Here is a 24099-nt window from a genome sequence, read left to right as displayed (position 1 = left end):
ACCCATCCGTCCCCGGTAGGACAAAGGTAGAGCCTCCTGGCGGGACAAGGGCCTTTTCGATTTGTCCTCCCCACCACACAGACGCGCGCTCGGGGAGGAGCCGCTGTGGTCAGCGAGTCTCTCTTCCCTGCGCCACCTGTGCGGGTCCTTCACCCAGAATGCCCACCCCACTCCCACCGCCATCCAGGCTGAGTGCTGTCTAATCCCCTCCGAGAACAGCTTCCAGAACCTCCACCAGCTCCTCTAGCTATGGCCCACTTCTGCCTTCTCTGCGCCTCTATCTTCATGTGCGTACAAATCTGTTTTTCCACCTGTTCTGCCAGGTGTCTTATTTCTGTATCTGCTATACCTAGCTTGGCTGCAGACACTTAGTGTAGGTATTGAAAAGGTTCTGGAAAGAGTGGATGTGGCTCACTACTGTAATCTTAGCTACTCAGGAAGCTGGGATCTGAGGCTCAAGGTTTGAAGCCAGCCTAGATAGAAAAGTCCACAAGACTCATTTCTAAGTAACCAATAAAAAGCCATAACTGGAGGCATGGCTCTAATGGTAGAGTTCCAGCTATGAGTGGAAAAACAAACAAACAAACAATAGAGCAACAAGCCCTGAATTCAAGACCTAGTACTAGCAGAGAGAAAGAGAGACAGAGAAAGAGAAGGAAGGGATGTGCAGCGGGCGCATCAGACCAGTGGCTCCTTTCTCTCAATTCTCAGAGTCCTGACATGTGCCAAGACTTAAGAGGATAAGCAGCTGCTGCCAACCTCTTCACACCACCGCCTCGCGCCTGCCCAGGATTCCTGACCAGGTCCTAAAGGTGATTGTGTCTCTGGAATGTCCAGTAGGTCTTGGGGATGGACACAGTGGGCCTCTGCCCTCTTTGTGGCGGGTGGGGAGGAAGACTGGACCGCTGAGAGGAAGGGTCCAGGAGGGTGTGACCACCACCTGCCGCCGGGTGCTAGCGGCTCCCTCTGCCCTCGCTCCCACCAGCTGGGACTCTTCCATGCCCAGCCATGGCCCCTCCAGCTGTCCAGTGTGTTTCTCCAGCCTTCTCCCTCCCTGCGTCTGGGCAAATGTACCTGTAGATCACCCCCCACAACACCAGCACCTCTTCTCCACGCACCTGCCCCCTGTTCTGCCTGGACACGCTTCTAGACTCCCTGGCCACGGCACCTGCACTCTCAGCCACCAAACACGCCTCCCCCGCACTCTGCTCTCAACCCACGCCCTGGGGCGTCCCTGGCACTCTAAGTATCTTCTTATCAGGCATCAGAGTCATCTTGTGGTAATGACTGTGTCCTCTTCATCCCTAGACAGCACACCCTGGGGCTGGAATGGGGCTTGTCGGCTTTCAGGCCGTCTCTCTGGCCTAGTGGGCATGGTTGATGCCAAGCAGATGTGGAGGCCTCTGTCTCCTTAACTGTCTGCTTATCTTGCCTTATGGAGACCGGCGGGCATCGATGGTGCTCAGCAAGGCTGAAGGGCAGGCGTGGGCATGCTTTGAGTCCCAGTAGGAGCCTTCCCAAGAAGAACAGGTACTTCTCTGTCCTGTGCCTCTCCCTGCCCCTCTGGCTGCTGTCCGTTGAGGCTGTGCATCAAGGTTTCCTGCGTGCTTGGGCTGGAGCACGTATTTCACTTCCTCTGCTCTTCATTTCTCCATGTCCGCTCCTGCACTCTGGGAACACGTGTAGGGATTGCTGCGGTGCCGGGCAAGAGCCGAGCTGGGCAGCAGCGGTCACCACCACTGCTGGCAGGGACCAAAGCTCAGCGAGGCCTGGGCCCAGGTCCCGGTCAGCCTGGTCCTGTGGGGCGGTCGGGGTGGGTATTCATTGGAATCTGGGAAGGTTTCTAGGCCTGGGGTCCTTCAAACGAGTCTGGCATCACTGCCTTGACCTTTCCCTGGTGTCTGAATGTGCCGGGGCCTCCCTCCCCTCGGGCACCACAGGGACAAGCCATTGTTGAGAGGCCAGCTGGGCCTCGCCTGTGCTCTGAACTGGCCAGGCACTTGCTTGAGAAGATCTCATTGAAATCACCATGAGTACCCTCCTTGGCTGGCCAGGCGTGTGTGTGTGTGTGTGTGTGTGTGTGTGTGTGTGTGCGCTGTCCCTCAGCTCTTTAGCTCAAGGCAAGTGCTCTACCATGTGAGCCACAGCACCACCTCAGAGCTTCATGGCTTTTCCTGCCCGGGCTGGCTTTGAACCTCAATCCTCAGATCTCAGCCTCCTGAGTAGCTAGGATGACAGGTGTGAGCTACCGGTACCCTGCTCCAGCCACTTACTTCCTTTTTTTTTTTTTTTTTTTTGGGTCCAGTCATGGGGCCTGAACTCTGGGCTAGGCGCTGTCCCTCAGCTCTTCAGCTCAAGGCTAGCGCTCTACCACTTGAGCCACAGCGCCACTTCTGGCTTTTTTCTTTTTGCTTATGTGGTGCTGAGGAATCGAACCCAGGGCCTCAGGCATGCAAGGCAAGCGCTCTACCACTGAGCCACCTTCCCAGCCCCTTTTTTTTTTTTTTTTTTGGGTCCGGTCGTGGGGCCTGAACTCTGGGTCTGGGCGCTGTCCCTCAGCTCTTCAGCTCAAGGCTAGCGCTCTACCACTTGAGCCACAGCGCCACTTCCGGCTTTTTTTCTTTTTGCTTATGTGGTGCTGAGGAATCGAACACAGGGCCTCGAGCATGCAAGGCAAGCGCTCTACCACTGAGCCACCTTCCCAACCCCAGCCACTCCCTTCTTAGCTAGACTTTTCCTCCTTTCTCTGCCCCTCATTCTAGGCCACCAAGGAGATCTTTCCTTCCTCTCCTCCTCTTCTCTTTTCATTTCCTTTTCCTCTAATCTCTGCCTTTCAAGTAGCTAGGATGACAATCTTGAACCACCATACTTGCCACTAGGAGGATTTTTCTTCTTTTTCTTTTTGTCAATCATGAGGCTTGAACTCAGGGCCTGGGCACTGTCTCTGAGCTCTTTTGTTCAAGTCTAGTGCTCTACCTCTTGGAACCACTTCCAGTTTTCTGGTGGTTCTTGGAGATGTGTCTCATGGACTTTTCCTTGCCCAGGCTAGCTTTGAACCACGATCCTCAGATCTCAGACTAGGGAGTTTTTTCTAAATGCTAGTCTGAAGTGTCAGGAACTTAACCTTTCGTACTGCCCCTTACATGGGCCCAGAGCCTGCTGTCTCTCATGCCACCCCACCCCCTTGGCACTGCCCACGAAGGCCCTGCCACACTGCCATGCCCTTTCCGTAGATCTGTCTCAGCCCCGCAGCAGGCCAACCGCATGTCTTATAGACCTGGGGTGCCACCACCCTTCTGCGCTCCAGTGCCGAGCCAGCCCCTTCCTCCACGTCCCCGGCTCGGGCCTCCCCCCGCTCCCCATGTGCATTTGTGGTTGTGAGTCTCCTTCACCGCCACTGTCACCCTGTCTTATCTCCAGGCCCCAGCCTGGGGCCAGCAGGGAAGAGGCCAGACCTCACTAGAAGTTTAGAGAATGAATAATGGTCTGGGGCAAAGGGAGCCATGGTTGTGGGCCCCTCTGCTCCCCGTGGCCAGGAGAGGCAGTCGGGAAGGCAGGCTCAGCAGCCAGTGCGGTAGGTGTCAGATGTAATCACCAAGGCTGAATGGGAGGCTGTGTGTTTGTCACATGGGAGTGAGTTTGTTTTCAAATCCAACTGTTGGGGAAAATTATGTCCTCCGCTTAGAGATGAGAAAGCAGAGGTCCCGTGACTGCCGGGCTGAAGCAGTGTTTGTTGAGAAGTGAGTCCTGAGCTTGTGGAGGAAGGAACTGGGGCAGGGCTACTCCAGCCCGGCTAGCCCACTCGCAGAGGGAGCCGTGACCGTGGGGAAGGTTCCAGGCCCTGCAGAGTCCATCAGGCCAGGTCTTCCTTCCTGGGCTGGGCACCCTCTAGTACTCCTTTGTATCTGTGTATGTGTGTGCATGCATGTGCAGGCGTGTGCACATGTGCATACCCATACTAGAGCTTCAACTCAGGACCTGGGGACTGTCCCTGAGCATTTTCGCTTCAGGCTAGTGCTTTGTCGTTTAAGCCAAAGCTTCACTTCCAAATTGCTGGTGTTCAGAAGGGAGATGAGTCTCGCAGACTCTCCTGCCCAGGCTGATTTGGAACTTCAGTCCTCAGATCTCAGCCTCTTGAGTAGCTGGGATAACAGCCGTGAGCCATGGGTGCTTGGCGCTGTCTTTGTTTTTGTTTTGGGTTTTTTTTGTCGGTTGTGGGGCCTGAACTCTGGGCCTGGGCGCTGCCCCTCAGCTCTTCAGCTCAAGGCGAGCGCTCTACCACTTGAGCCACAGCTCCACTTCTGGCTTTTTCTGCTCATGTGGTGCCGAGGAATCGAACCCAGGGCCTCATATGTGCGAGGTGAGCGCTCTACCATACATCTTTGCCCCTGGGTCTGGGATCGTAGGCATGAGCCACCAGTGCCCCGCCTGTTTTGTTTTGTTCTTAAAAAGAAACACACTTAGCCAGTGCAGTGGTGCACGCCTTTAATCCTAGCTACTGAGGCTGAGATCTGAGGGTCTTGGTTCAAAGCCAGCCCGGGCGAGAAAGTCCATGAGACTCTTATCTCCAATAAACCACTAGAAAACTGGAAGTGGTGCTGTGGCTCAAGTGGTAGAGCACTAGCCTTGAGCTGAAGAGCTGAGGGACAGCGCCCAGGCCCAGAGTTCAGGCCCCATGACTGAAAAAAAAAAAGAAAGAAAGAAACTTGTTTTATCTACTTTTTGTTGTTGTTGTTCATACTAGGGTTTAACTTCAGGGCCTTGCATTTTACTTGGCTTGCTTTCTCAGCTAGCACTCTACTTCTTTAGCCTTTAGTCCAGATTCTTCATTGGTTATTTTAGAGAGTGTCTCATGGAGTTTTATTTTTTTCTTTTTTTTTTTGTGGTCCGGTCGTGGGGCCTGAACTCTGGGCCTGGGTGCTGTCCCTCAGCTCTTCAGCTCAAGGCTAGCGCTCTACCACTTGAGCCACAGCGCCACTTCCGGCTTTTTTCTTTTTGCTTATGTGGTGCTGAGGAAGCGAACCCAGGGCCTCAGGCATGCAAGGCAAGCGCTCTACCACTGAGCCACCTTCCCAGCCCTCTCATGGAGTTTTCTGTTTGGGCTGGCTTCAAATAGATCCTCCAGATCTCAGCCTCCTGAGTAGCTAGGATGACAGGCGTGAGCCACTGCTACCTGATATCTTTTCTCCTGTTAAAGAAATGCTTGCTTGCCTTCTTGAGTGCACTGAGCTCTCACGTGGTATGCCAGTAGAGGCGAAGCTCGCTGGAGGAGCTCACAGTGAGGGAGAGGAAGTGGCCGGGCAGGGAAGCCGGGCTTGAGAGCATGCTTGGTAATCCTCACCAGCACTCGGCTGCACGGCTGAGTCTCTCACACTGCTCCTCTCCACAGGACTCCCAGTCACTGCCCTGCAGGGTGTCACTCCTAGGTGCTCCTGAGTGTCCACCAAGTGCCGGGCAGGGGACTTGAGGGGCAGTCCCAGCTGGGAAACGCTGCATGGCTGAGCAGCCATGCTGATGGAGTGCTTCCTATAGACTTTTTATCTTCACAACAGAAACGCCAGTTGGATCGCACACTTCCCTGCTTCCCACTGCATTTAGCAAAACCTGCAGACTCTGCTTGTGCACCTGCAGCCCGGGGTGCCCGCTGCCCCTCCCATGCACAATCTGCTGCTCCATTCTCTCCACAGAACCTGTCCCTGCCCCAGGGCCTGCCCTGTGCACTGCGCCGGGCTCTGCTCAGCTCTCCTCCAGCCGCTTTCCTCTCATCACTCCAGCCTCCCTGCCCCCCCCCCCAGCTTCTCTGGGGACATTCATTCATGCCTGATGACCCTCAGTAAAGTAGTTGTCCCCTGGCAGACAGTTTGTGGAAGCCCTGCCACCTGAACCTCATGAGTCAGCAGGTATAGAGCAGAATTTTTCCTATATCACTTAGGCAATAAAATGTTTTGTAGGAAACAACTGCTCTGGACCCGTTTTACAGATGTCCTTTCCATTAGGCCCCAGAAACAGCCCGCTTTTCTTTTCTTTTCTTTTCTTTTTTTTGGGTCCGGTCGTGGGGCCTGAACTCTGGGCCTGGGCGCTGTCCCTCAGCTCTTCAGCTCAAGGCTAGCGCTCTACCACTTGAGCCACAGCGCCACTTCCGGCTTTTTTCTTTTTGCTTATGTGGTGCTGAGGAATCGAACCCAGGGCCTCGAGCATGCAAGGCAAGTGCTCTATTACTGAGTCACCTTCCCAGCCCCAGCCCTCTTTTCTTATTGTGGCCTGGAGAGGGAAACAGATCATGAAATGTGGGGTCTCTTTACATCCAGCGTGTCCTGATTATTTTCCCCCCACACCAAACACCAAACACCTTTTTACTACTTCTCTGGGAGGTAACCTGCAAAGTACAGGCATTGCCTTTGGAGATTCAAGTTTAATATTCAACCTGAATGTAGGGCGCGCAGAGTGAAGGCTGGTGCTGCGCTGCACAGCTCCCATTATGGTGATAAACATGTTTATTGCACAGAGAAGGAGCAAGTTCTTTTCGCCCACACAGGATGGGTCTAGGCTGGCTTTAGAGGTCTGTGAACCCAGAATGGAGAGTTCAGACTCCATAGATAACTCAGATGTGAGACGCTGAGCTGTGTGCCCACAGACAGGCTGTCCTGATGACCTCTTCAGAGCCAGGGAGGAGAGGAGACCCCCACTGCTGTCCCTCCCAAAACAAAGTGACCTTCATGACTACCAACTAGATGCTTTCTGCTGATGGGACCAGCCAGGCAGCAGGCCTGGTCCTGTGTGGGCCGGGCTTTTCCAATGGGATGTATTAAAATCACATTAATGGCTGGGAAGGCGGCTTGGTAGTAAGAGCGCTTGCATTGTATGCATGAGGTCCTGGGTTTGATTCCTCAGCACCACATAAGCAGAAAAGGCTAGAAGTGACACTGTGGCTCAAATGGTAGGGTGCTAGCCCTGAGCTGAAGAGCTGAGGGACAGCGCTCAGGCCCAGAGTTCAGATCCCACGACTGGCAAAAAGAAGAAAAAAAGAAAGAAAAAACCCATCACATTAATATGATGGTGATGCTTATTAGAAGACCTTCATTTTTCTTTCATTTGCAGTACTGGGAAATAAATCCATAGTCTGGAGTATGCTCACTAAGTATGCTACCACTGAGGAACAAACACCCCTGGCCCCAGAAAACTTTGTTTTAGTGAGTGTTTTCTTTTCTTTTTCTTTCTTTCTTTCTTTCTTTTTTTTTTTTTTTTTTGGGTCCAGTCATGGGGCCTGAACTCTGGGCCTGGGCGCTGTCCCTCAGCTTTTCAGCTCAAGGCTAGCGCTCCACCACTTGAGCCACAGCGCCACTTCCGGCTTTTTTCTTTTTGCTTATGTGGTGCTGAGGAATTGAACCCAGGGCTTCATGCATGCAAGGCAAGCGCTCTACCACTGAGCCACCTTCCCAGCCCTTAGTGAGTGTTTTCTATAGGAAAGCCTCTGTAAACCCATCAGTGAGTGTAAGCCTGAAACACTGAAAGTGTTGTGACCTTCTTCATGGAAGTATTATCCACAGTAACCCAGAGGTGGATGCAACCCACGTGTCCACCCATCCACAGGGACAAAACTGGTCCCTCCATAGACAGAATATATCTGGGCCTTGAAAGGATAAGAATCTGTGCCCCAGCGTGGCAGAGCATGCCTACTATCTCAGCACTCAGGAGGGAGGCTGAGCAGGATGAGGGAGGGTTTGAGGACTGCACAGAGAGGCTCCGTGTCATCCCTCTCCTCCCTCCAGGAAAAGGAAAAGGAAGTTCTGCTGGTGGCTACCCATGGATTAACTTTGAGATCATTGTGCTAAGAGAAATAAATCAGTCAAAAGGACAAATAAGCCAGGCGCCAGTATAATCCTGGCTACACGCCTGTAATCCTAGCTACTCAGGAGGCTGAGTTCTGAGGATTGTGGTTCAAAGCCAGCCCAGGCAGAAAAGTCTATGAGACTCTTATCTCCAATAAACCACCAAAAAGCCAGAAATAGGGCTGTAACTCAAGTGGTAGAATGCTAGCCTTGAGCAAAAATAGTTCAGGAATAGTACCAGGCCCAGAGTTCAAGTCCCAGGACTAGCACAGAAAGAAAAAAAGGACAAATAATGTACTCATACAAGGTACCTAGAACAAATTCATGAGGACAAAAATTAGAATAGTAGGTGCTGGGAAGGTGGATTAGTGGTAGAGTGCTTGCCTTGCGTGCATGAGGGTTTGATTCTTAGCACCACATAAACAGAAAACGCCAGAAATGGCGCTGTGGCTCAAGTGGGAGAGCGCTAGCCATGAGCTGAAGAGCTGAGGGACAGGCCCAGGCCCAGAGTTCAGGCCCCACGACCGGACCCAAAAAAAAAAAAAGAGGAAGGAGGGAAGCAGAGAAGGAGGAAGGCAGGAGAGCAAAGAAGGCCGGAGTTACTGTTTAAGCGGGAAAGTTCCACTTTGGAAAGGTGGAATGGTGTGGAGAGGGTGGGCCATAGTAGCACAGCAATGTGGAAGGGACTTGGTGCCACTGAATTCTGCCACCGGGCCAAGTGGTACATTTCATGTGTATTTTACCACACATAGCACCATGCCAAGATGCGTTCTCAGGACAGCCCTACACATTAGATTTTACTTCGTAATTCTTTTTCTTTTCTTCGATTTTCAGGTGAAGGTTCTAGATGCAAGAGAAACCAGAACAGTGTAGTCATTTGCCAACACCCACTGAAGCTGACTCCTGTGACATCTCTAGATTCTTGGGCCGTCCTGGGCAGAAAGGTTCGTGTGATGTGCATGGAGATTCCGTGCTGCCCGTGCAGAACGGCAGCCTGGGGCAGCGGCAGGTGTCAGAGCTCCCTGTCCAGAGTCTGGAGTAGCACATTGCCAGTTGGGGTAGCTGCCCACGTGACCAGCCAGCACCGAATCCCAACACTGGCTCTGTGGGCCCAGAAATGTCTGGTTCCCAGACCGGCATGTATGTGCTGCGATTTCTCAGCTCTCCCCACAGTGATTCGTCCGGAATTACCTACCGAGAACCTAGCTTTCAAGCGGGCAGGATCAGGAAGTTAGGAGCTGAGTTCAGAGCTCCATCTGACACAGGGAGCAGCAGGTGCCCGGCCACCTCGCAGCGGCTCCCGCACTCCTCTCACAGGCTCCAAGAAGGCATTGCCAGCGGTCTCCTCTGATCCTGGCTCCTCGGTAGATAGCTGTCAGGCCAAGGAGTCTGAGAGGATCTCCCCAGGTGGAGAGCTGTCTGTAGCCCTCTGGGACCCAGTCCAAGCTTCTTACTTGGAACCACGTGACAAGTTTGGTGTTGAGAAGTTCGTAAGGACTTCTTAGAACTGCACTTTGTTTTTTTCTTTCTTTTTGCTTTCAGTCTTGGGGTTTGAATTCCAGGCCCTGTGCTTACAAGAAAGGCGCTCTACCACGTGAGTCCTCGGTCCAGCCCTGCCACGTATCCTAAATGGAGTAGTACTTTACGGAGAGTAGTTTTTAGATGCCAGGCGCTGGTGGCTCACATGTATAATCCTAGCTATCAGGATGCTGAGATCTGAGGATTGCAGTTCAAAGTTAGCCCAGGCAGGAGATTCTTCAATTATAGAAAAGCCAGAAGTGGGCACTGTGACTCAAATGGTAGAATGCTAGCCTTGAGCAAAAGGAGCTCAGGGGTTCAAGCTCTGGGAATGGCAAAATAATAATAATAATAATAGGGGCTGGGAAGGTGGCTCAGTGGTAGAGCGCTTGCCTTGCATGCATGAGGCCCTGGGTTCCATTCCTCAGCACTACATAAGCAGAAAAAGCCAGAAGTGGTGCTGTGGCTTAAGGGGTAGAGCGCTAGAGCTGAGGGACAGCGCCCAGGCCCAGAGTTCAGGACCCACAACTGACAAAAGTAATAACACTTTTTTTTTTTTTTTTGGTAGGTCATGGGGCTTGAACTCTGGGCCTGGGCGCTATCCCTGAGCTCTTCAAGGCGAGTGCTCTACTGCCTAAGCCACAGCACCACTTCGGGTTTTCCAGTAGTTAATTGGAGATAAGAGTTTCACGGACTTTGCTGCCTGGGCTGGCTTTGAACCGTGATCCTCAGATCTCAGCCTCCTGAGTAGCTAGGATGACAGGCGTGAGCCACCAGCTCCCGGCCACTTTTTTTTTTTTTTTTTTTTTAAGCAAGAATACTTTTTAGAAAACGAGGCAAAATCTTTAAAAGGTGACTTTTTTTTTTTGGATGTGTATGCTTCAGTCTTACAGGGTCTGGGATGGCAGGCAGGTTGGAGGGAAAATTCTGGAAAGGGGGCTGGATGATTTAACGACTCTGTTCTCCTTGCTGGCAGCCCAGGGCTCTCCTCCCAGACACACCAGGCGCCATGGACTCCCCAGGGTACAACTGCTTTGTGGACAGGGACAAGATGGATGCTGCCATCCAGGACCTGGGGCCCAAGGAGCTGAGCTGCACGGAGCTGCAGGAGCTGAAGCAGTTGGCGCGCCAGGGCTACTGGGCTCAGAGCCACGCCCTTCGGGGGAAGGTGTACCAGCGCCTGATCCGAGACATCCCCTGCCGCACAGTCACGCCGGATGCCAGCGTGTACAGCGACATCGTGGGCAAGATCGTGGGCAAGCACAGCAGCAGCAGCCTGCCTTTGCCCGAGTTCGTAGACAACACACAGGTGCCCACCTACTGCCTGAATGCCCGGGGTGAGGGCGCCGTGCGCAAGATCCTCCTGTGCATCGCCAACCAGTTCCCCGACATCTCCTTCTGCCCCGCTCTGCCGGCTGTGGTGGCCCTGCTGCTGCACTACAGCATCGACGAGGCCGAGTGCTTCGAGAAGGCCTGCCGCATCCTAGCCTGCAACGACCCCAGCAAGAAGCTCATCGACCAGAGCTTCCTGGCCTTCGAGTCCTCCTGCATGACGTTCGGGGACCTGGTGAACAAGTACTGCCAGGCGGCCCACAAGCTCATGGTGGCCGTGTCCGAGGATGTCCTGCAGGTCTACTCTGACTGGCAGCGCTGGCTCTTCGGCGAGCTGCCCCTCAACTACTTTGCCCGGGTCTTTGATGTCTTCCTCGTCGAAGGCTACAAGGTGTTGTACCGAGTTGCTCTGGCCATCCTCAAATTCTTCCACAAGGTGAGAGTGGGCCAGCCCCTCGAGTCAGACAACGTGAGACAGGACATCCGCATGTTCGTCAAGGACATTGCCAAGACGGTGTCCCCCGAGAAGCTGCTGGAGAAGGCTTTCGCCATCCGCCTCTTCTCCCGCAAGGAGATCCAGCTCCTGCAGATGGCCAATGAGAAAGCGCTGAAGCAGAAGGGCATCACCGTCAAGCAGAAGAGGTAGGCCGGCCCTGGGCTGTGTGTGTGTGTGTGCACGTGTGCATGCGTGTATGTGTAGGTGCGTGTGTGAAGCCTCTGCAGCCTGCAAGGGGTCTCCACACAAGTGGGCAGCTTCGGTGTGGTACATCCTCGGGGTCTGAGCGTGAGCTCGTCCTGCTGATCGCTTGGTCTGCTTCTGGCCATCTGTCTACCTGGCCCCATGAGGATAGAAAGACATGAGAAAGCAGGAAGGGGCTACCTGGCTATATCCGGAATGAGACCCACAGGGTCCTGCCCTCAGGGACCAAGGCCCATGGCTGAGGGGGACGCTGGACCTCCCATGGGTCAGAAGATACAGCGGGGCCAGGCCGGCTCCAGGAGTCTTGTCGGACAGAGCAGCCCCTGTTGCGCCCTCCACAGCAGCTGGCTGGCTTGGTGTGGCCTCCCTGCCCTGGGCGCAGCCCCCAGGAGCGAGCTGGTTCACAGCCCTGGGTGCAGCCCCCGGGAGCGTGCTGGTTCACAGTCCTGGGCACAGCCCCCGGGAGCGAGCTGGTTCACAGCCCTGGGTGCAGCCCCCGTGAGCGAGCTGGTTCACAGTCCTGGGCACAGCCCCCGGGAGCGAGCTGGTTCACAGCCCTGGGTGCAGCCCCCGGGAGCGTGCTGGTTCACAGCCCGTGCTGAGATGGTGCTGTCGGCATGGCTGTTGGCATGGAGTTCTCTTTCTCCTGGGCCAAAGAAAGTGTGATCAGGGATCGGGACCCACCACTAACTTCTCCTTGTCTATTTTATTTTTCTTCTCCGTGTCCGTTGCTTCCTCCTGTTTTTCAGTGTCTCGCTTTCTAAAAGGTAGGTCTGAACCACACCTCCACACCTGGCTTCCCTGCTTTCCTGCTGTCCCACTGTGAGCTGGCTGCTTGCTGTTTCTCAGGGCCTGGCTGGTTCTCGGGCTGGCTTCCACGCACTGCCTCAGCCTGACTCCAGCACGGTTCATCTGTCTGTCTTGTCTGTCTGTCTGTCCATCCATTTTTCTGCCTTGGCTGTATAATCTGCCGGTGCTTGGCTAGTCCCGCAGCACTCTTCTCACAGAGCTATAGTCTGTCTTGATTAATGAGAGAAAAGTTGCTTTTGTTCCCTTCCTGTCCCCTCTCTGTAGCAAGCAAGGGAAAAGGGGGTGGGGTAGGGAGAGGGGAAGGGAAGGGGGAATCCCAGAGAACAGATTGATCCTGTTTGGCACCTGGAACCAGGCTGTGAGCCTGGTTGAGGAAGTGAGGTGTCCCCTTTAGCTTGGTTTCAAGGAAAGGCGCTGGGCTCAGGCCCGGTGTGTGGCAGGGCTGGGGGTACTGACCCCTCCCTTCTTTTTGCAGGCAGTTTGTGCACTTGGCCGTGCACGCAGAGAACTTCCACTCAGAGATTGTCAGCGTGAAGGAGATGAGAGACATCTGGTCGTGGGTCCCGGAGCGATTTGCCCTCTGCCAGCCCCTCCTTCTCTTCTCCTCCCTGCAGCACGGGTACAGCCTGACCAGGTGAGGCTCTGGAGCCCCAGGGAAGTCGCATGATGCCCTCAGGCGTATCCTGCTTGCCACCTGCGGGAGGCCACGGGATGACCAGAAATGAGTCTTTGAGCTTGGGCCTCTAGGGAGGCCCAGCCTCACTTATGGAGCCTGAGAATTTGAAGCCCTTTTTCTGGGCTTCTGTTATCCCAGGCTGCCCAGACTTTGAAGGTCATTAGTGCATACACTACAGCTCCGGGGGGACGTAGGGGAAGAGGTAGCCTTCCGCCTCGGGAGGGAGGGCATGGGACCGAGGAGAGGACTGAATGGGACAAAGCCCGGCCTCCTGGCTCCTCTCTCCCCCACCCCTCCCCCAGTGTGGCTCACTGGCCCGGCGCAGGTGGCAGTTTGCCTGGCCGAAGCTGTGCCAGCCCGTGGCTCGGTGACTCCACCCGCCACCCGCGTGGCATTCTGGCCGGGTCTCCCCCAGGCAGGCCACCTGCCCTCCCAGCCCTGGGGCAGCGTGGGCAGGGTCACCCCGATTCAGCACTTCAAGGCTCAGATGAGTTAGTCACAAACTCTGCTTGTGACCTGGCAAGGGTGGTGCAGGCAGAGTGGCCCAGCCCCCACCCAGGCCCGTCTGCAACCGCCGTGCAAGCATTTTAGCACAGCTGGAGCCACTTCACTCCGCCTACCTTCAGCAAGGACCTCTTCCTCTGGGTCTCCCCAGTGCCCACGGCGCCTGGCACTGGGCTCTGCCCACGGGGACATGTGCTGTGAGGCTTCTCCCTCCCCTCGCACACCGGGGCAGGTGCCGGGGCAGCAGCAAGGCGCAAAGGTGCATACAAGACAGCGCAGAGCGGCCACTCCGGGCTCCTGGCCTTGCAGCTCGGCAGCTGCCGCGGGCGGCCAGGAGGGGCGCAGAGCGGCATGCGTGGTCTCTGTCTGCAGGTTCTACTTCCAGTGCGAACGGCATGAGCCCACCCTCCTGCTCATCAAGACCACGCAGAAGGAGGTGAGGAGGCCCCGACGGGCCGGGGACCCGGTCTCAGGCCAGCGTGCCCGTCACTGGGCTGGCACCACCATCAGTGTGGACACGGTCCGTCCCGGGAGCTTCTTCCTGAACTTGAGGGCCTGTAGGGGGGACAGAAGTATCGGGAAGACCCGACCTGAGCCCTCTCCCCACCCACCTTGCTCCTGGTGGGGAGCTGTAGCGCCCCGCCCGCCGGCTGCCACTGTGGCTGTCCCCAGCCGGCGTGGACCGGGCAGTGCTGCTGAGCGCCAGGCCTCAGCCCAGCCCTCCTCCCCAGGTGTGTGGCGCCTACCTCTCAACAGACTGGAGCGAGAGGAATAAGTTTGGCGGCAAACTCTGCTTCTTTGGGACTGGAGAATGCTTCGTGTTCCGGGTAAGTGGGGCCGAGCATCTTCTGCTGGGGAGTGGTGCGACCTGAACCCTGGCACCCCGGCTTACATGGCCCTGGCTTGCTTCTAGCGGTCCCCCTCCGGGGCAATCTCCTTCGCCTCTAGTCCCTAATGCCCCCCACCTCGAGAGCCCAGCCCGCCCCCCCCTGCAAGCCAGCGGGGCCCAGCTGGCCCACCGCAGAGTGGTGGACTGGAGACGGCCAGGGCTGGCGGGGAGGGGCAGAAGGCGCCCAGCGGGTTGGCACATGCCAGGAACTCACGCTTCCCCGTTCGCCCTCAGCTGCAGCCAGAGGTGCAGCGTTATGAGTGGGTGGTCATCAAGCACCCAGAGCTGAGCAAGCAGACAGCATCCTTCCTGTCCTCAGAGACCACTGCCACTCCCTCCCCCTTCAGCCACCCCGTGTCCTCAGACCCCGCTGACCGGCTCTCCCCCTTCCTGGCTGCTCGGCACTTCAACCTGCCCTCCAAGACCGAGTCCATGTTCATGGCGGGGGGCAGCGACTGCCTCATCATCGGTGGGTGCCCACTCCCTCCACACCAGCCTGGGCCCAGGCTGTCCTGCGAGGAAGGCGCGGGGTGGGGGGGCGTGCGGGGGGAGGCTGAAACCCCCATGTCCAGCCAGAGGTCTTACCTGAGCCCCGTGATAGCAACAGAAGAGGCCCTGTGCTGCTGGAGAGACCAGGCAAGGGGTTGGGAGTCATGGCCTAGACAGCAGGTTCCAGGGGCTGGGCGGGGAGGGCGGAGGTCGGTGGGAGATTTAGAGCCAGGAGAGCTGGATTCCCATCCGGGGCTGGGCTCCTGGTGGGTGGGAGGGGAGCGGTGCTGGGCACAGGTGGCCACTGACCTCAGCCTCCCACAGGGGGAGGTGGCGGCCAGGCGCTCTACATCGATGGGGACTTGAACCGGGGCCGCACCGGGCACTGCGACACCTTTAACAACCAGCCCCTGTGCTCCGAGAACTTCCTCATTGCCGCCATAGAGGCCTGGGGCTTCCAAGACCCCGACACCCAGTGACGGCCTCTGCTGACGGTGACTGAGCCGCGGCTCTGGGCAGGTGGGGCGTGGTCCCTGGGTGGGCAGGGTCGGCTTACATCATGGGCATCACCTGGCCCTGCGTGGTCTGGCTGCCCTCCACCTCGGGGATGGGTTGGTTCTCCCCCAGTGACCAGCTTCTCTGGGAAAGCTCAAGAGATATGTTGCCCGCTCCAGCCCTGCCCAGAGCCCATGTGGGGAGCACAGGGTGCTCGTACCCAGGCCCTGGCTCTTTGTGGAGGGGTCCTGGCCCCAGCTTGAGCCTGTGGCAAGTACGCCGCTGGCCCTGAGCCTCATCTGCACCCAGTGGAGGGCATGGGAAAAAGTAGAAGGACCTTCTGCCCAGTGTGGGCCGGTGCTGCCCCCTGCTGGTGTCTCCTGATATTGCGGCCCTCCCACAGCCTGGCTTCTTGCTCTGCCCTTGGACTTGCTTCCTGCATTCTGCAGGACCTCACCCCCCTCCCCTCGGGCCCCCAGGGGCATTTCCTCCCTCATGGCACCCAGTCCCTCCTCCCCCAGAGCTTCCTCTCTGGAAGTTACCCTGCCCTAGAGGCTCCCCCAGACTGCATGAGCAGTCACGGGATAGGAGAGAGGAGAGCAGGGTGCCTGCTGAACACACACACACACACACACACACACACACACACACACACACACACGTACACACACACGCACACACACGTACACACGCGCGTGCGCACACACGTACACACACACGCACACACACACGTACACACACACGTACACACACGCGCGCACACACACGTACACACACACACACACACACACACACACACACACACACAGCAGACCCTGGGCCGGTGGGACGGGCACCAGAGGGAACGTCATGTTTCCTTGTGTTTCTGCAGAGCCAGAAACTCTCGCCAAGCCTGGTTGAGAGTCCACAGCTGAGGAGGTGCATCCGGGCGGCCTTCCTCCATTACCAAGGACCTTCTGGAGATGCGTGGACTCGTGGGGGCTGCCCGGCCCCCTCCAGCCCCCCGCAGTCTCTGTGCTGCTCTCCCTCCCTCCCTGTGGCTGCAGAAGCTGGGCCACGCCCGCGCCGTCAGCATGGCTTGCCTCCTCAGCCCGACCCCTCCCTGCTCTTCATCGGGCCCTGTGCCCACGTCCTGCCCACCCAGCACCTCTGCCACTACTCTGCTTGGACGTTTGACCCCTCCCTAGCCCCCCGTGTCTGGCACTGTGGCTTGCCATGTGCCACAGTCTTCTGCGTGCTGCCCCCTGTCCCTGTGGCCTTCCGGCCACCGAAGCCTGCACTGGCCCAGTGCACTGTGAGTACTGTGAGCACTTCAGGAAGCGCCACCTCCCCATGACCCCCCCTAGGGCTCCACAGAGGGAAGAAGGGAGAGGCAGTGACTCAACTGGCTACCTGGGGGCCCGGAGGCCTGGGTCTCGGGCACAGGCCTGAGTCCCGCTGCACATGGCTGCCGCTAGCACGCCTCAGAGATGCCATGTGCCAGGCCAGGGCTCTGTCTGCGGGCTCATCCCACCCTGCAGCAGGGTTACGGCGACGCCTGCCAGACCCAGGGCAGGGACCCTGCAAGGCCTGCAAACCCGCTGAGCCAAGCGCGGGCCCCTTGGGAGGGCCAGTGCTGCCCTGCTCTACTCCCGGGGGAAACGCCGGGAGGGGTGCCACTGCCCACCCCAGAAAGCGCCGCAGGCCTCCGCACCTTCCCGTGAACCTGCCACCCGGGCTTGCACCGCAGACTTTGGTGTTCATTAGACACCATCTTTGGTTTTCGTCTGGGGGGGAGGGGTGTTTATGAGACAAGGTCTCACTACACGACCTAGGCTGGCCTCCAACCCCATGTCCCGTTTCAGCTCCCTGGGAGTGCTGTGATCACAGGCGTGGACGCCTGGCTAAACGCTGTCTTGTTGCATCCTTAGCTCCCAGGCTGAGTCCGCTGTCCTCAGCCAGAGGGGCCCCGGGGCTTCCCCAGGCCCAGCCATCATGAGAGTCACGTGCGTTGTTACTGGGACTTTGAAGGCCCTTTGAAAATGAAGCCTTGCAAGAAAAGATGAAGTGAACCTGAGCATTGCTTGTGGAACCCTGCCGGCAGTCTGGCATAGGAGTGGGCTGCCCACGGAGCCCTGCGGTGGCCATCCTGGGGGGTGTCAGCCCCAGGAGACCACTTGCTATTTGCACATCAGAGAGGAGAGTTCTTTGCCGTAAAGGTATACACAAAATAGTTCTTTTATTATCATACTTTGGGGCAGTACTGTGCTCGCTAGGCGGGAGCTCTTCCACTTTCTATTAGTATGAATAGGGTCTCACTATTTTCCCAGACCAGCCTGGATTAAAATCCTCCTATTTACACTTACCATGTAGCTGGAGGACAGGTGAGGGCCAGCAAACCCACACATTTTATGAAGATGATCTCCTTTGCTGTCCTCAAATTGCAATCCTCCTATCTTGAGTACCTAAGATTACAGATGTGAGCCCCTACACCTAGCTAAAAGTACTCAGTTCTTCAATTTAGTATCTTGGCTTTTTTTTTTTTTTGGGGGGGGGGTCCAGTCGTGGGGCCTGAACTCTGGGCTTGAGCGCTGTCCCTCAGCTCTTCAGCTCAAGGCTAGCACTCTACCACTTGAGCCACAGCGCCACTTCTGGCTTTTTTCTTTTTGCTTATGTGGTGCTGAGGAATCGAACCCAGGGCCTCATGCATGCAAGGCAAGCGCTCTACCACTGAGCCACCTTCCCAGCCCTTGGCTTTTTTTTTTGTCAGTCGTGGGGCTTGATTTTGTCCTTGAGCTCTTTTTGTTCAAGGCTAGCACTCTGCCACTGTGGGTCACAGTTCACTTCTTATATTCTGTTGGTTAAATTGGAGATAAGAATCCCACAGACTTTTCCTGCCCAAGCTGGCTTTGAACTATGATCCTCACATCTCAGCTCCTGAGTAGTTAGGATTACAGATGTGAGCCACCAGCGCCTGGTATAATACCTTTTTATTCCTGACTTTTCTACAAAAAGGAAAGTATGATAATTTTTATTTTTACTCTTATTATTGTTATTTTTTTTTGGGTCCGGTCATGGGGCCTGAACTCTGGGCCTGGGCGCTGTCCCTCCGCTCTTCAGCTCAAGGCTAGAGTTCTACCACTTGAGCCACAGTGCCACTTCCGGCTTTTTTCTTTTTTCTTTTTGCCTATGTGGTGCTGAGGAATCGAACCCAGGGCCTCAAGGCAAGCGTTCTACCACTGTGCCACCTTCCCAGCCCCTTATTGTTGTTCTTACGACTAGATACTAAATATCCTGAGTTAGCACAATTTATTTTATTAATGTTTCCTATTCCTTGGTTATTAGCTTTTCATGTTAAAAAGTGGACCAACATTTGATGGACTTTCATAATGAATTATCATTTTTAGAAAATTTTAAACATTTATTTTGAAACCAAATATTGAACCTAACCTAAGCCAGTTCATTAAATTAAATGCATTTGTTATTGAAGATCATATGCCTGAAGGGCCTTAGAAAATCAGCTTTTTAAAAAAAATTTATGATATGACTGCAAGTCACTTGTATTTTATGAATTACTTGAGTTAATTATTCAACCGAGTATTTCAGTTTTTACTTTAAATAAAAGAAGCAATTCTGGGGCTTGAACTCAGGGCCTTGGGGTCACTTGGCTTTTTCACTCATGGCTGGTGCTCTACCACTTGAACCACACCTCCAGTCCAAGGATTTTATATTTAACAATTTTCTTTTCGTACCTTCTTGTTTTGTTGGTACTGAGGTTTGGCTCAGGGCCTTGTACTTGCTAGACAAGTATCTGCCAGTTTGAGCTGAACTGGCCTGCATTTTTTTTTTTTTTTTGGAAGTGATTTGCAGAACTGCTGCTGATATGGCAGTTTCCAGAGACCCCTGCCTCACCTTCCAGTGTTGAGATCAACACAGAAACTAGCGCGGGCCGGCGCAGCCAGCTCAAGCACAGAACCCTATCCAGATTGCCGATTGCCCCTACAGGAATGCATTTAATTTTTACAGATAATTACTTTGTCACATTTCTTATTAACTCCAGCGTATCATCAGACTCACAGGATTAATAATTGCTTCCGGTTAGGCAGAAGTCTCCAAGTGGACTCTCGTAGCTCTTCCCACTCAGCCTGCAGGGAAGCGGGCGTACCAGGCTGGCCTCACACTCTTCCTTCGTGTGTACATTGGGTAGGAAAGTATGTGGATTTTTTTTTTTAATCTGGTATAAAAGCGGGGGGGGGGGGGGGGATTGTTTTATTTTTTGTAGTATGGGGGCACGGACTCGGGACTTGGTGCTTGCTAGGTAAGCACTGAACCACCTAAGCCATGATTCCAGCCCATGAGTTTTTAAGGATCTCCTTTCTGTCTGTGTCTGTGCTCGGGAAGTCAGCAGTGACTCCTGCCCAGCTGCGTGGCTTGGACACATTGTCAGTCTGGATTCATCCCTCTGTGGTGGGACAGGAACCGTCCAAGCAAACAATGCCTTGCATGGCACTGCTGGGTTCCCAGCTGCGCTGCGTGCCCGCTGCTCAGGCTGCTGCGGGGTGAGAGCCCTCGCGTCTGCCGCCACATTCGTGGCTGGGAGAGACCAGCAGGGCTGTGCCCATCCAGGAGCCCTGTGGATGGCGGGGAGGCAAATGCCCTTAGGTCTTGTGGATATTGGTTTGAAAAAGAGCTCTCTAGCCAGGCTGGTGGCATGTGTGGAGGCAGAGGACCGAGAGTGAGTGCGTCTCAGGTCAGCCTGGGCCTACATCGTGAGATCTGGTCTCAACAAAAACTAGCGGTCACCGGATTGACCCTGTGGGGCATCTGTGAAAACGTGTATGTCATAAAACATGCTCACAGAGCTCATGTGCGGATTGGCCGCCGAATCCAATTTGTGAATGTGAAAATACGTGACGTGGTGATGTTCAGTTGGTGTTGAGTCCTAAATAAAATGAGTGGTAACCGAGGGAGCAGCGTCATTGTGAAACGAGGTAGACGAGGGAAACGGAAAATCCTCACAGCTCGGCACCTTCCCGAACAGCCACCCCAGACCCTGAGGCGGAGAGGAGGCAGCTAGACGGAGGATCTCAGCCGAGGGTAAGAAGTTTCTCTCCATCGAGACCGGTACGTCCTGGGCTGCTTTTGCCACCATGGCGACACCGCCGGCCAGGGAAACCACGAGCCCCCTGTTCAAGGCATTCCAGGAGTCCACCAGCCTGTCTCTCCCTTACCGACGTCCTCAGACAATTCCAGCAGGTTTTATGTGTTTTCATAGATGCAAAGAACTATTTCAGCTCTATTCATCCTTAATGCAAGGGCTTCTCTACTGAGGTTGGGGTGCTGCGGCCTGGCCCCGTCTGAGAAGTCGGGGTCTGCTAGCATGCAGAGGGGCTCATTCATTCAAGTTCAAACATTTTTCCTTCCAGTCTACTTCTGGGCCTTTGCACACACTGCTGACCACACTTATTCCTGGAGACTTTTCCCAGGGGTTCCCCACTGAGGCTGAATTCTCTGTTGCGCAGCTTTGTAGGATTTGGGGTAACGGCTGCTCTCCTGTCCCATACCCTGCAGGCCACCAGTCCCCTGGGAAAGACGCGTCCTTCCTCCTAGCATAAACAGCCAGGGCACAAGGCAGGCCCTTGCTCCTCAATACTGCCTGCACCAGCGTTCTCGCACCGCCGGCCGAGGGCTATCCTGTGGTTGGCACGCGTGCTGTTACAAGCCAGAATTGGGTGGGCAGAGCTGTGGCCGGCATTTTCTGCGTGTGCCTCTCTCAAGCTGGCTCCGTGGGTGCCTGTTGGAGCCTGGCCCTTCCCTCAGCCACCCCCACCTGCACACCGGGCCGGGTCTGAAGCAAGGGTCCCCTGCCCCCCAGCCGGCCACGCATCTACTCTTGTCTACTCTTGATAGAATTCAGGTGATGGAACCAGCCCCACCGGCTGGGTTCAGCAGGCAGGCATCAAGGCATTCACTCATTGCCCGGCCCCTACCTCTCTGTAGTTCCCAGTGTTCCCAGCACCCCAGAGGAAACCCAGTTCCCATTCCTTCCTGTGGTAGGGGTTTTGAAGTCAGGCTGTGCACCCAGTAGGAAACTCACGCAGGAGTGTGCACAGTGTGATATCTTCCGACCCCCTGGACTCTCCACTCCCTCCCTCTCCCCCCCCCACCCCCAGATCCTCCTGAGAGATCTCCAGATCGTCTGCCTCTCCCCGGCCTCATGCAGTGGAACAGGTCCGTCAACCAGCTTCAGTCTCTGTCCCGCTGCGGGCAGTGCTGATTTGGAATTCTCTGTGACTTGTCCAGACAAATTGGATCCTTATAGGTGTGAGCCACCAGCGCTCAGCTGAAGTTTTCATGTTTTGATAGCACTGGGGTTTCAACTCAGGGAGTCATACTTGCTAAGCAGGTATTCTACCGCTCGAGCCGTGCCCCAGCCCTTTCTGCTTGATTTGGGGGATAGGGTCTTGCATGTTTACCTAGGCCAGCCTCAGACCTTGATCCTCCTGTTGGCGCCCCACAAGTGGCTCAGATGACAGACACGTATCTCCAGGCTTTCTTCATCTCTTAAGCCCTCATTTAGTGACCACTTCTCCTGGGATCGCCTGAGCCCGCGGCAGCCCCCTTTCTTTGGAGCCACGCCTGCGCTCAGCAGCTGTTTCCAGCTTAGATGTGAAGGTGCCACCTCAGGCTTCCTGTTCCCCTGGGGTGGCTGGTGGCTCTATGGTGTTGCGGACTCACTGGTCCTTGCGTTACCAGAGCCTTACATAGCGTCTGGCACCAAGCAGGTCTCTAAAAACGAGTTCAGTGGAGCTGGCACCGGTGGGTGGGTCGCTGCAGTGATCTCAGCTGCGGAGGAGGTGGAGAGCCAGACAAACTCTCTTTGAAGCCAGCCTGGGTAGGAAAGTTTGCCACAGGCCAGGTGCCTGTAGCTCACAGGAGGCTGAGATCTAAGAATGGTGGTTCAAAGCCAGCCCAGACAGGAATGTTCGTGAGACTCTTACTCTCCAGTAAAGCATTAGAAAACTGGAAGTGGCGCTGGGGCTCAAGCAGTAGAGTGCTCGCCTTAAGCTGAAGAGCTGAGGGACAGCGGCCAGGCCCAGAGTTCAAGCCCCATGACTGACCCCCCCCCCCAAAAAAAAAATGTGCTAGACTTCTTCAAAATAACCTGCAAAAAGCAGAGCTAGAGGTGTGACTGAAGTGGTAGAGCATGAAGCCCTGGGTTCAAACAGCCCGGAGCTGTGAGTCCTGACGGTAGGGTTGGAGTGGGGGATACTGAGGGGTCTGGGATAGGCCTCCACAGCAGGCGTGGGGCCCCTCTGGCTGTCTGCCCCTAGCATGAGAACCTGCTTCCCAGGCATGCCCAGCCCCAGGTCCTGGTTTACTGTAGATCAGCCAGAATCAGAGAACTGCATGCTACCCCCTACCTCTACCACTCAGACCACCGGTCCAGCCCCGAAACGAGGAGAACCAATCAGGCTGGGTGACTGAGACTCAGGCCTAAAAGCTCAGCTACTCTAGAGGCTGAGATCTGAGGATCCCTTTGAAGTCAACTCAGGAAGACAAATGGGTGAGCTAAGGTAAATCACATCTGTCTTTAAACTTTCAATGAGGGGCTGGGAAGGTGGCTCAGTGGTAGAGCGCTTGCCTTGCATGCTTGAGCCCTGGGTTCAATTCCTCAGCACCACATAAGCAAAAAGAAAAAAGCTGGAAGTAGCGCTGTGGCTCAAGTGGTAGAGCGCTAGCCTTGAGCTGAAGAGCTGAGGGACAGCGCCCAGGCCCAGAGTTCAGCCCCATGACTGGATCCAAAAAAAAAACCTCCAATGAGCCAGAAAAAAAAAAAAAAAACAGCCAGAACTGGATACATAGAACTGGAGTCCCATTGCTGGAGTACATGCATGCACATGTACACACTTGTGCACACACACACACACATCAGACCTCTTTTTTTTTTTTGTCAGTCATAGGGCTTGAACTCTGGGCCTGGGTGCTGTCCCTCAGCTCTTCAGCTCAAGGCTAGTGCTCTACCACTTGAGCCACAGTGTCACTTCTGGCTTTTTTTCTTTTTTGCTTATGTGGTGCTGAGGAATCGAACCCAGGGCCTCATGCATGCAAGGCAAGCGCTCTACCACCTAGCCACCTTCCCAGCCCCTACATCAGTCCTCTTTGCATCAAACCCTGAAGAGGTCAGCAAGCAAGGGGTCATCCCGCTGACCACTTGCCCCTCTCTCAGACTGGAGCGATAAGGGACTGGCAGACCATGTCCATCCCTGCCACTTCCTGTGCCGTGGAGTAAGTAGCCCCGCACCATGGGAGGGTGGTATCATTGGGTCCCACATGTACCGCATTATATTTATACGAGAGGAAGCCGAGGACCTTAGCTGGGTACCAGTGGCTCGTACCTTATAACCCTAGCTACTCAGGTGGCTGAGATCATAGGATCTCTGTTTGAAGCCAATCCAGGCAGAAAAGTCTGAGTCTCCATCTCCAGCTGACCAGCAGAAAGCCAGAAGTAGAGCTGTGGCTCAAGGAGCCTCGAGTGAAAAAGAACACCCTGGCAAAAGCACACACAAAGCCACCTGTGATTGTGTGGTGGTTCCCCAAGCGGTGCACTGCACTTGCAATCACTTCTGGCCATGTCCAGGCCACAGGTAGCTCTATCTAACCACAGTGAGAGACAGGCACTGTGTGTCCCGCTCTGTGCCTTCATGACAGCGTGGAGGAGGAGGAGGTGTGTGGAAGGCTTGCGCAGGGACATTCTTTTTCTACACTTCCTGATGTTCTCTTGGAGGCTACGGGACACACTTCAGACTTCCCACTCTCTCTTCCTCTTTTTTTTTTGGTCAGTCATGGGGCCTGAACTCTGGGCTGGGCGCTGTCC

The 24099-nt window shown here is 55.3% G+C and overlaps 1 protein-coding gene across 2 annotated transcripts; it reads left to right on the top strand.

Annotated features, from left to right (window-relative positions):
* The first annotated feature begins 748 nt into the window (after positions 1–748).
* Positions 749–16800, top strand: Tbc1d24 (TBC1 domain family member 24). Of its 2 annotated transcripts, XM_042698418.1 has the most exons (10): positions 7172–7190; positions 8664–8773; positions 10324–11321; positions 12129–12146; positions 12665–12823; positions 13742–13805; positions 14101–14196; positions 14493–14727; positions 15072–15266; positions 16114–16800. In XM_042698418.1, the coding sequence occupies exons 3-9, from the start codon at positions 10357–10359 to the stop codon at positions 15224–15226; spliced, it is 1692 nt and encodes a 563-aa protein (XP_042554352.1). In that variant the 5' UTR covers positions 7172–7190; positions 8664–8773; positions 10324–10356; the 3' UTR covers positions 15227–15266; positions 16114–16800. The 2 variants fall into 2 exon arrangements, with proteins under 2 accessions (XP_042554353.1, XP_042554352.1); XM_042698419.1 differs by lacking the exons at positions 7172–7190; positions 12129–12146 and adding an exon at positions 749–812.
* The last annotated feature ends 7299 nt before the right edge of the window (positions 16801–24099 follow it).

Source organism: Dipodomys spectabilis, unplaced genomic scaffold, assembly GCF_019054845.1.
Source record: "Dipodomys spectabilis isolate Male_0828 unplaced genomic scaffold, ASM1905484v1 ptg000231l, whole genome shotgun sequence".
NCBI classification, from domain to species: Eukaryota; Metazoa; Chordata; class Mammalia; order Rodentia; family Heteromyidae; genus Dipodomys; species Dipodomys spectabilis.
This window is presented reverse-complemented; position numbering and strand designations above follow the sequence as displayed.

What these genes read in the sequence shown, in the direction of transcription:
- Tbc1d24 (XM_042698418.1), top strand. Translation starts at nt 10,357, where the DNA reads ATGGACTCCCCAGGGTACAACTGCTTTGTGGACAGGGACAAGATGGAT. An exon ending in CACGGGTACAGCCTGACCAG is followed by an intron (nt 12,824 to 13,741) that starts GTGAGGCTCTGG and finishes CTCTGTCTGCAG; the next exon opens with GTTCTACTTCCAGTGCGAAC. An exon ending in GAGAATGCTTCGTGTTCCGG is followed by an intron (nt 14,197 to 14,492) that starts GTAAGTGGGGCC and finishes GTTCGCCCTCAG; the next exon opens with CTGCAGCCAGAGGTGCAGCG.